Source organism: Ceratotherium simum, chromosome 40 (genome assembly GCF_057802395.1).
Source record: "Ceratotherium simum simum isolate JZ-2026a chromosome 40, ASM5780239v1, whole genome shotgun sequence".
Taxonomy (NCBI): Eukaryota; Metazoa; Chordata; class Mammalia; order Perissodactyla; family Rhinocerotidae; genus Ceratotherium; species Ceratotherium simum.
In genome coordinates, this window is record NC_141939.1 from 1,594,790 (window position 1) to 1,606,658 (window position 11,869).

The 11,869-nt window shown below is 47.3% G+C and overlaps 1 protein-coding gene across 1 annotated transcript; it reads right to left on the minus strand.

Annotated features, from left to right (window-relative positions):
* Positions 1-5,729: 5,729 nt before the first annotated feature.
* On the minus strand, positions 5,730-9,537 carry LOC101397863 (putative speedy protein E7). The gene is made up of 8 exons (XM_014791594.2): positions 9,522-9,537; positions 9,239-9,307; positions 8,941-9,054; positions 8,568-8,765; positions 6,984-7,042; positions 6,554-6,639; positions 5,883-6,057; positions 5,730-5,789 (listed from the first exon to the last, which is right to left on the minus strand). Exons 1-8 carry the CDS (start codon positions 9,535-9,537, stop codon positions 5,730-5,732), a joined length of 777 nt encoding a protein of 258 aa, XP_014647080.1.
* Positions 9,538-11,869: the final 2,332 nt, after the last annotated feature.

The window sequence follows — 11,869 nt, forward strand, 5'->3', positions numbered from 1 at the left end:
TAGAAAAAGAATTAATTTTATACTAAGTTCAATAAAATCAATGAAAATCTATAAATAACTGCATGTTCTTAATGTCCACTGGTTTTGCTCCAATACTTAGGTGTGAAACCTGTTGCCTTGTCTCTGTAGCTAGTGGAGCCGTCTCTAGTCTTACATTCAGGTACTCTGCCTTGTGAAGCTATAGATCATGTGCTTTCAGGACCCAGATGTGCTAGATCCTGATCTGGACAGCCACATCACTGGGGGAACTTACCACAGGGACAGTGTTAGAAGACAGTTCCACTTGTGTTTCTTTCCTTTGTCTTGTGTTCATTTTTGTGCATATCTTTCACTTATCCAGAATATTTTATTTCTTTATTATTATTTTTTGATGGAAAAAATCTTTCAACTTTTATTTTTGTTCACAAACTTTTTTAAGCTTCTTTTTTTATTGTAACATTGGTTTATAACACTATATAAATTTCAGGTGTACCTCATTACATTTCGATTTCTGTATAGATTACATCATGTTCACCACCCAAAGACTAATTACAATCCATCACCACACACACCTGCCTAATCATCCCTTTCACCTCCCTCCCTCCCTCTTCCCCTCTGGTAACCACCAATCCAATCTCTGTCTCTATGTGTTTGTTGTTGTTTTTACCTTCTACTTATGAGTGAGATCACATGGTATTTGACTTTCTCCCTCTGACTTATTTCGCTTAGCATAATACCCTCAAGGTCCATCCATGTTGTCACAAATGGCTGGATTTCATCGTTTCTTATGGCTGAGTAGTATTCCATTGTGTGTATATAACACATCTTCTTTATCCATTCTTCCCTTGATGGGCACTTAGGTTGCTTCCAAGTCTTGGCTATTGTGAATAACGCTGCAATGAACACAGGGGTTCTTGTATCTTTACCAATTCATGTTTTCATGTTCTTTGGATAAATACCCAGCAGTGGAATAGCTGGATCATATGGTAGTTCTAACCTTGATTTTTTGAGGAATCTCCATACAGTTTTCCATAGTGGCTGCACCAGTTTGCACTCCCACCAGCAGTGTGTGAGAGTTCCCTTCTCTCCACATCCTCTCCAACACATGTTGTTTCCTGTCTTGTTAATTATAGCCGTTCTGACGGGCGTGAGGTGATATCTCATTGTAGTTTTGATTTGCATTTCCCTGATAGTTAATGATGTTGAACATCTTTTCCTGTGTCTGTTGACCATCTGTATATCTTCTTTGGAGAAAAGTCTGTTCAGGTCTTTTGCCCATTTTTTAATTGGGCTGTTAGTTTTTTTGTTGTTGAGATATATGAGTTCTTTATATATTATGGATATTAACCCCTTATCAGATATATGGCTTGCAAATATCTTCTCCCAATTGTTAGGTTGTCTTTTCGTTGTGTTGATGGTTTCCTTTGCTGTGCAGAAGCTTTTTAGTTTGATGTAGCCCCATTATCAAGAATATTTTAAATTTGCTGATTGTACCATTTCAGAGATTAAAAAGATAGTTTCATCAACTGGAAATGTGAGTAAATACGTATAACTCTGGAGATGAGGGAAGAATCATTAGCAAATCCTTTGTAATTAGCATCTCTAGCTGCAGTCTCCCTGCCCTGTAAGACCTAGATGAGATGAGCTCCAACCTTCATTTAATGAAATTTCTGCAAAACCCCAGAGGAGGGCGTGGGTGCTGTCTTGTGTCACCTCACTCCAAACTCCCTGTCTCCTGCACTGGTTCATCTGTGGGTGATCTCACTGTGCCCTGTGTGTGGGCTGGATGTCAACACAGCATCTTCACCACCTCCTCTCTCCTCAGCCTTGAACTTTATTTCCCCTGTGGGCCCAGGTAACAGTGTGCCAATGGGAGGTATCAGTGGGAGATGCCCGTGTGAGATCTGCATATGGAAGAGGAGGGAAAGCCATTACTCTTCTGCCTGGTTCCAGGTAGACATGGAGACAGAGGGTGCACGCTTGAATGCAGGAAACTGATACCAGCTGGGACAGATGTCCCCACCCCTGAGTCTCTGGAGGTTTGCAGGGGCTTCTCCATCCCCTGCTCCCAAAACCCCTCAGTCTGCTTCCCTTTATCAACACCCTTTCTTCTTGGGTTCCTGAGCAAACCCTGGGATGCTATGTGGAATGCAATGACCCGGATGTGAACTCAGCCCCATCCCCGAGTCCCACGAAAACTGCTCACCACCACTTGGTCTCCCCTGGGCTTTGCTCGTGGTATTTCCAGCTCCTTGGTTATCTCCCCTGAGCTCCCAGTGCTGTTCACTTTCCTATTATCAAACCTTCAGTTGCTCTCGGAAACTCCAAGATTTCTTTGCAATCTGATAATCCCTGCACTAACTCAGCTGCATGGCACCAGCCTCAGAGCCGCAGTGGCAGTGATGCCCTGAGGGGCCTTAGGTTTCTGCCTAACATGCTGAGGGGCTCGCTGACTAAAGGGAGAATGCATGGTCTTTTAGCTAATTGGGATGATTTGGAATTGGCCCCGTTTCGTATCAGACTTCTCGGGACTGAGTCGAAGATGTGTGAATAGGAACATTGTGTGCCTGGTTGCCTGGTCCTGTTGGTTCTGGGTTTGCCCCTCTGTGGCCACCCTGAGGAGAGAAACAACCCCTTAGCCCAACTGTTTCCACCTTGGCCTTCTGGGGCCACATGACCAGGTGTCGCAGATCATAAGAGCTGTGATTGTTTGCAGAGGATTCAAGAAGAAAATGCTAAACCCTCAGGGGATAGAGAGAGGGTTGAACAGCAACTGTATTGCTTCCCGAAAGGAGTCAGCTGTTTACAGGACTGGCTGTTCTGTCCAACATTTGACTGTGAGGTTCCTGGGAAGCTTGTAGTTATCAGAAATTTTGTGGCAAAATCAGGCATTTCCTTGGGAAAGAAGAGGTGAAGAGCTAGACAGTTTGCGTGGCAATTGAAGTTATTGCCCAATAATACTGTATTGCAGATGCCCAGTAATAAAGTTTCCTATCAAAAATAGCTATACATGTATATACAGCTGTAAAACCTAAACATTAGTGAGCAAATCAAGCTGCCAGCCCAGGACCCCTGGGATCACCTTTACCACTGGGCACCGACTCCCGTCCCTGCCCCCCACCCCAAGTGTTCTTCCCAGTGTCTCTGAAGGATTTTGAGCCTCAGTTTTCCTTCCCCTTGGTATCAAGATAACAATTCCTATTCTCATTTGAGGGTGTCTGCTGGGTGTACCTCCCCTGCTTATTTTTGGCTCCTCTGAATGATTTAAGGATAATCTCTTACAAACCACACAGAGCTGGGTTTTGCTTTGCAAGCCAATCTAAAAATCTTTTTCTTTTAATAGTGAGTTCAAATTTATCCATACAAATAATGTGACCGATCTCAGTGGTCTCAGTTTTTGTATTGTATTTACCATATTTCTTATATTTACTCTGTGTCTCTATTTGGTCTGTTTTTTTTTGCTTTTAAAATATTCATTGTATTCATTACTCTTTTTTTTTTTTTTTTTGCTGAGGAAGATTGGCCCCGAGCTAACATCTGTTGCTAATCTTCCTCTTTTTGCTTGAGGAAGATTCACCCTGAGCTAATATCTCTGCCAGTCTTCCTCTATTTTGTATGTGGGTCACTGCCATAGCATGGCCAATGAGTAGTATAGGTCTGTGCCCAGGATCCGAACCTGTGAATCCTGGCTACTGAAGCAGAGTGTGCTGAACTTAACCACTAGGCCACGGGGCTGGCCCCTGTATTCCTTACTCTTGGCATTTAGGATGGCTTGTGTTTTTGTGAATACATTCAACATTAATATCTTTGCAGGACTCCCTGCGTCCCTCTTTCCCTTACCTCGGCTTCCGCTGTCTTGTTTCCAGCTTTGATGGTACCCTGGGACCTCCCCACCTCTCCCTCACCAGAATTCATGGCTCCCTCCTTTCTTCTCTCCCTTCTCCTCTCATTTTAAAAGTTGGGTTATTTTTATATTGCTGGAGCGCGAGATGGCATGTGATTCCCCCCTCCCCTGCCTGTTCCCACTCTTGTTTCAGCCTTAGACCAACACACCAATGTTGTCATGCCTTCTGTTAGTCCTTTGGCTGAAATTTCCCACTGTTCCTCCTTGGGTAAAGCTGTTCTCTATTTAGCGGATTGTCAGGAAGGGCTCCGAGTGCAACTTTCTGGAGATGTTGATTTTCTAGAAGGGGCTCGTCTTCTACACTCTCCTCGTGTGTTTCTGCCCTCCATCTCCTCTTTTCCTTGCCATTTTCCAGTCTTTTCTTTGGCTTCATCCTTCAGGCTCTTCCTTCTTGGTCCTCTTCCGGGACGTTCCGTCCCTTCTCCCTCTGCCCATCCACAGTCTCTGTAGAGGCCCCAGCTCTGGTGTCTTGGTTCGCTTGAGTGCCCCCTCCACGTTACTGCTAGACCCTTCCAGGATATCCAGGGGTCAGGGCCTTTGTTGGCTGACACCCCTGGAAGGTTGGGGGCCATTGTGCCATTGGCTGGTTTTGGCATCTCAGGTTCAGGCTGCCGTGGTCCTGGCTCTCCCTGCACCCTCCTGCGGGTCCTGCAGGTCTGAGGAACGCTGGAGGCCCGATACTGATGCCGTCCCTCTGGGGCTGCTTGGAGCCTGGAAGGGGGCAGCAGCTTCTCTGTTGGGGGGGTAGCGGGAATTCAGGGAAAATCAGCTGTCACCCTCATGGCTCTTAATAAGTGACCAGACCTGAGAGGGCCCCCAGTAACTATTTTCCTTTTCTTTTTTTTGTAGTAAAAATGCTATTTTTCTGTGGAATTTTGAGATTCCTGATGTGCACAGTAGTTCTTAGTACTCATAGGAAAAGCCCACGGATGAATTAAACTTTATAAAAAGTTAGCTTATCTCAGGGCACACTTGACTCGTTTTCCTGTCTCCCTTTTTGTTTTTTGCTGGGGTCAGAAAGGGCTCTGTTAACACCCTGCAGGGAGAGGGGGGGGCTCTGTTCACAGGATTATTCTAGTACAAGTGTCTGCCCAGGCAAAGCGTTCCTTATGCATGTCACTGACGGTCTCTCTCTACTTCAAGTAAATCCAAATATAAAAAATAAATTTAAACCAAAGAAAGTACATTTGAAAGAGAGTGACGCTAGTCAGGTGATGGCTTTCTGTAAATGTGTCGTCTGTTACAGACCTCCTCACGGTTCTGTGTGTGTACTTGTTTCCTTTTTGTCCCAGCAATCTTTCAGGGACCCAGCTTAGTGTAGCTTGCTTCATGTGGGAGCAAAACACACAAAACTTTTGATGAAATGTTAGGATTTATCTTTCTCTTTCCTCTAAGAGTCACCAAGGTAAGAGCCCCTTTTCCAGAAAGGATGACCTCAGTGTTTTTCAGGTATTTATGTTTAAAATTTTTAACTCAGATCAAAACTCTGCAGAGGTTTTCATTACTTACATCAGCATTTCGAAGAGTTTACCTAAAAAAAAAAAAAAAAGGTTATGCAGATTGGGACCTTGTGTTGCACAGTACGTGATTCCATAATCAAAGTCATTTGGAGAATTTTGATATAAACACTGGTGATTACTTTCTTTACCTGGGGATTTCTCAGAGCCCTTGCTATGCTAATATGCACTGATGGATGCGGTGGCTTCCTCCTCATGCCCAGCAGCCCAGGAGGTGACTGCAGGGGCACAGAGGGTGGGGCCGACCCTGCAGGGCTTCCCCCACCCACCCCCCAATGCGCCCTCACTCACCTGGACCACCTGCAGCCCCCGATCCATTCCCCGGGACCCTAGGGGGTGCACTGGCGCGTTCGACTCCAAACCCAGTGGTGTGGGTTCTGGGCCTGGATCTGCAGGGGAAACACTGCGAGGTAAGCGCCTGCAGGAAGGGCCCAGCCCCACCACCTCCGGGGTGTGCCCCACCGCCGTCATCCCGGACAGACCTCCTCGCACAACTCCGGGGTGACCCAGGCTTGCAGCCCCATTGCGTAGAAGAACTCCATCTTCAGCTGCAGGAACTCCTTGTAGAGGTCTGGCCAGTGATCCCTGCCCAACAGGAACTGGAAGATGCTCCGCTTGGAGGTGGGGTTGTCCTCCTCCATGTCAGAGGCGATGTAGCTGCCGTGGGAAGAGGGGAAGATTGTCCTGGCCCCAACGACTCCCAGTCTCAGGCGGGACAGCGGGGAGAGGCTGCAGAGGTCACACTGGAGAAACCTGGGGCAGTGTATCCAGGAAAGAGAGTCCCAGGAAGCGTATCTGCAGGGGGACCTAGGTGCAGAGGGGCGGCAGGATGGTGCTCGTCCCGGAGCCCGTGGGCTAGGCTCAGCCCAGGCCCAGCTTCTGGCTACGTGCCGTGTCCCTGGGGCTTCTGCCCTCGTCACTCAGTGCCTGGGCAGCAAGTGGTGTTTCCCAGCTACTTTCCTTATCTCAGGACCTTGCTCATCGCCTTCCCCTCCCCCACGACCATGTGACCCCCGAAGGCCTTGTCTGCTCTGTGGCCGATGGGAGCCACCACTTGGGACCCTCAGGCGCATGGGCATGGCCGGGGGTGATGAGGCTGTGGGACTGGGGGATTTGGGCAGAATGGAGAGCAGGTCCCTGCAAAGGCGCTCACAGGGCCAGGAAGAAGTGGATCCTGTTGTAGAGGTGTCCGGGCAGCCCCACGCGGCCGAAGTACTCCACCACCATGGAAAGCAGGTACTGTGCGGGGACAGAGGGCGAGTGAGGGGGTGAACAGAGGGGAGAGTGTTCTGAATGGGCTGTGGATTCTGCTCCCATCCAAAGGCCACGGCAGGAAAACCGCTCAGGGTGGGACTTGCTGAGGGTCTCACAGCCCCTTGACAGGTGGAGATGGGTGACGGGAAGGCCAGGGAGGAGATGCCCAGTGGGCAGGGCAGGGCATGGTAATATGTCTTGTCTTTCTTCTGGAAGCTCTCCAGAGCTTCTCCTGCCCAGACAGAAATCTTATTCTCTGTACTTGCCCCCCAGAGAGTGGTGACTCTGCAGACCCCTTGGTCTCCTCATCCTTTTAGTGCTACAGGTACCTTGTCAGACACTTTGAGGAAAATGTCAGCTTCCAGAAAGCTCTGGATAACAGGATCCTCTGCAAAGGAAGAGAGAAATGATGAAGGCCTTGGAGCAGCCCTCTGGGAGAAGTGTGTCGGCCTGTGGACATTTCAGAGGGAAGGAGGAAAACCGGAACCTTCTCTGAGTTCCTCTGTCTCATGGAAGTGGAGGCAGCTCCCTTTCCTCCAGGAGGGTTATGAACTTAATACCAGTAACAGCTGCTGGTCCTTCCACTGACACATGTAGAGTGAGTTTCAACTGTGGGGGAGGGATTTTCCCATTATTATTTAATCTTCAACACATGGGAGGTGATGTGCGTTTACTGCAGAGATGTGACCCGGTTCTCAAAGTTTACAAATTTGCCTTAAGCCAAAAGATGGATGGGCCTCTGTGACACCACATCCTTGTCATGTTATCATGCTGTGACTGTGCAAAGCTTCCTTGCCCCATCTGATAACTAAGCACTCTGGGCGGGTGGTGGAGAGTTGGTAGCCCCCGGGGTCACTGGGCATCCTGCCCTCCCTTTCCTGGATCCCCTCACTCCCTGCAGATAATGACCTGGCCTCCCCTCCCCACAGCAGACTCAGCTGGGATTAGAGTTGTCCTCTGGGGGTGCCATTTTCCAGGGAAGACCTGAGAATGCGGGGTCCTGTCTTTCTTTCACTCCTTGCCCAGGACAATGACATTTTCACAGCAGGGAGGATGGAGGGGTCATGGATCATTTTGCCCTCCCGGACCCTTCTCCAGTCAGCCTGGCCCTCAGAAGAGCACTGCCCAATAGAACTTTCTGTGATGATGAAAATATTCCATATCTATGCCGTCCAATATGGTAGCCATGAGCCATGTGTAGCTACTGAGTACTTGGAATGTGGCTAGTGAGACTGAGGAATTGAATTTTAAAAGTTTAATTAATTTAAAATTAAATTTCAATAGCTACATGTGTCTGGCGGATGCTATATTGGACAGTGTGAGCTCAGTGTTGTTCCCAAACCTGCCACACTCAGTCCTGCCTCTGGTCCTGACTCACCTTCTCAGACGGACCTTCCCTGAGTTTCCCGTTTCATAAAGCTCTCCTACCCTTGCTCACGCCCCATCTCTAGGCGTCACTGCCTTTTAAAACATTTCCTTCTCTGCATTTGTCAGTGGCTGAGAGCAATTTATTTCTATACAAGTTGTTTGTTTGTTGTCTCCTCCCATTGTGAGCATAAAGACAGCAAGATCTAGTTTGTCCTGTCATCACTAATCTCTAAAATCTGAGCTGTAGGGAATAAATGAATGCGTCTCTGTGGGCAGAGGATGCACTCCTTGGTTTGTCCTGAAATGTCTTGATAATTGAACACTCAACGGTGAGCCTCTTTTCCCTCCCTCCGAAAACTTGTCTCGGGGAGGAAAAACCTGTCAGTACCACAGTAGAACCGGGGTGGTACTGCTTTCCTGCCACCTGGACGCCTTACAGCTTAGAGCCCCAGGGGGAGGTTTGAGCATGATCCCAGAGCCACAGTGCCCCCCACGATTCTCAGTTGAGAAGGATCCTGAGAACTGCACCAGCTCAGAGCACATACCTAGAAGTCGGTAGAATGCTTCTTGGTCTTCAGGACGGTAACTGGGTCTTCTCCTCTTGTTCATCCTGAGTTTTGTTCCCTCAACGTGATTGACAGTCCACATGGTCCTCTTCTGCCCTCTCTTATTCCAGGACTTCAGCTCGGAGACAGCTTCTGAGGAGGTGGAATTGGAGGCTGGGGGGCTGCTCTCCTGGGCAGCTGCAGGAACGAGAGACTCCATGTGATCATGGACCTGACCCATCTGGGAAGTCCTGAGTCCTTCCCTTGCAGCTCACCCTGAAGACTGGACCCTGCCTCGTGGGTCAAGATGACAAGTGATTACTTAGCAGTAATTGATGCTTCATGCAGGGCCAAGGAAAGTGAGGGCACATACCTGCCTCGATGTCCATCAATCTCTTCCTCTTCTGGCCTCTCCTCCTGGTTCTCTGCTCAGGCACAGCCTCCAGAGAGGCAGAACTGGAGGCCAGAGGGCTCCTGTTCCGAGGAGCTGCAGGGAGAGAGGAAGGACCCTGTGTGATCGTGGGAGGGACCTACCTAGGAAACACTTGGCTCTTCCCTTCCCACTCACCTTGAGGATTTTGCTTGTGACATCTGAAGGGGTGAGAGAAGAATGACCACCACCCTTTCTGCACTTATCTATATTGGAGGGTAGGAATTGAGTTAATAGTTACCTTTCTTTGCCAGGCAAAAGCCACTCTCCTGTGCCTCTTTCCATGGATCTTTCTGCCTGGAGGACACCTCTATGGAGACAAATGTGAAATTCTCTGGTCATAGAGGTCTTCAGTAGCTTCAAAAGTGATCAAGATACTGACCTCCCTGTCTCGTCCTGGGGACCCTCCCCCTGCCGACCCACGCTCGTGAGAGTCGAGGGGAAGAAGTGATGCTGGAACCATAATGTTCTATCCCTTTCCTTCATTCAGAGACCGTGGATAAAGGGTGAACAACCACACAAACCTGTCTTCCCTTCCATGCACAGTCTTTTCCTCTGACCCTCCTTTGCTGGTCTTGTTGGCTTGGAGCAGTCTCTGAGGAGGCTGAGGTTGAGCTCAGAGGAATCCTGTCTTCTCTGGGTACAAAAAATTGGAAAGGAACCAACCTGATTTTGACCGGGCCGTTTCTTTCTGCTTAATCTGCTTCTTGTGAAACCTAATAATCATTAAAATGACAATAATGGTAGCTAACAGTTATTGATTGCTTACTGAACTTCAGATATTGATCAGTGCACTAAGATTACCTTATTCAACCCTTTAATGATCTATGAGGTAAGGTGTATTATTTACCTCATTTATAGATGAGGGATGATGACTTAACTTGTCTAGGATTTGTTCCTTGACCGTGGCGAAAGCTCTCTGGATTTGGGATTAGAATTTGTGTCTGACCAGTGCTCAAGGGAAGAGTGGCTAGTGGTCCTGACAGTTGAGCCTCAGTCACATTTCCCTTAGGGTCAAGCTGGATGACCTTACATACTGATGTCATCAGCTCTACCAGAATATCCCTGTGAACCATTATAAAATCATGGGCAATCAAGCCTGGCAAAAATATGACTAGAGTGGCCCATGCCTGTCTGAAAGAGCCCTTGAAGCTGATTGAGGCAGTGCCTAGTGCTCCGTCAAGAAGGTCAGTGCCACTTACCCCATCTGAGGACAATATTCCTCCTGACTGGTAGAGTGCTGTCTCTTCTCACTCTTCCCCACTGTCCCCATGGCTTCCAGGGCTCTCAAGGCAGCCACTGACGGCCGAGTTCTCTGTGACAGTTGGCTTTACTCTCTCTCCTCCTTCCCCCATATTCATTTTCTTCTCTCTTTTGCCCACACCCCCTGTTATTCTCTCTTCTCCCTAAATTTGAGACCTATTTTTATTCCCACTGCATCCCCAGTCACTCATCTGAAAACTCACAGGTGATCCCTTCCACGTCCCCTTCCACATCCCCTGGGACTCCTTAGAGGAACATAGTTCAGGATCCAAGACTCAGTCTAGTACAGGAGTGAGTGACACCCACCCCTAGTGAACACCTCGTCGCTCTCTCAAGATCTAGGCCCCCACACTTACCCAGAGCGCAGCCTCACAATAGTGTGAAAAGAGCTCTGGCCAAGTGTTTGAGATAAATGGCTTCCAAGATTCCGGAGCCCTTACACAAGTCACTGATGACATCACACCATTCCACCAGGAGCTGCTCTGGTTTATAAAAGACACTCTAGGAAAGACCATAGCGGGGCAAAGTTAGCGTCCCAGCCTGAATACCGGGGTCACCTCCTCTGATCCCAACATTACCTCCACTTTGAACCACATCTTGTGTTTAATCAAATCAATTAATGATTCCAAATGAAAGCGATACATCCACATATCAAAAAAATGAAAAAATACAGAATTAAATTTGATTAATTTCTCATCCATAATAAAGTTACTAATGTAGTTTATTTTTACTGCCTTTCTTCTTATTTGTGTTTAGCTATTATTAAGATTAAAAATTTTTTAACTTTTATATTTTGAGATACAGTCCTGCATCGCTTAACGAGGGGGATACATTCTAAGAAATGCGTTGTTAGGAAATTTTGTTGTTGTGAACATCATAGAATGTGCTTACACAAGCCTAGATAGTATAGCCTAATACACACCTAGGCTATATGTACTAATCTTATGGGTCCATCATTGTGTATGTGGTCTGTCATTGACTGAAATGTCATTTATGCGGCACATGACTGTAATTGTAGACTCACATGCAATTGTAAAAAATAATATAGAGAGATCCTATTTGCCTTTCATCAGATTTCTGCCAAAGGTAACAACTTGCCTAACTATAGTACAATATCGCAACAGGGAATTGACATTGGTACAATGATATTGTACCTTATTCAGATTTCACCAGTTTTTTTTGCTGAGGAAGATCAGCCTTGAGCTAATGTCTGTTGCCAATCTTCCTCATTTTTTACTTGAGGAAGCTTAGCCCTGAGCTAACATCTGTGCCAATCTTCCTCTACTTTATATGCAGGTCGCTGCCACAGCATGGCTGATGAGTGGTGTAGATCCACACCCTGGATCTGAACCCATGAACTCTGGGTGGCCAAAGCAGAATGTGCTGAACTTAACCACTATGCCACAGGGCTGGCCCCCCAGATTTCACCAGTTTTATACACACTTGCTTGTGTATAGTTGTATTTAGTTTTATGCAATTTTATCACATGCATACACTTGTGTGACCACCACCAAAATACAGAACAGTCAAGATACAGAACAGTTCCATTACAAAAATTCCTCATGCTACTCATACATACTATCACTTCAACCCCTGGGAAGTACTAATC

Coding starts and splice junctions, on each gene's coding strand:
- LOC101397863 (XM_014791594.2), bottom strand. Junction 8,766..8,940: donor ATTGATGGACATCGAGGCAG/GTATGTGCCCTC, acceptor TCGTTCCTGCAG/CTGCCCAGGAGAGCAGCCCC. Junction 5,790..5,882: donor CCCCGGAGTTGTGCGAGGAG/GTCTGTCCGGGA, acceptor TTTCCCCTGCAG/ATCCAGGCCCAGAACCCACA.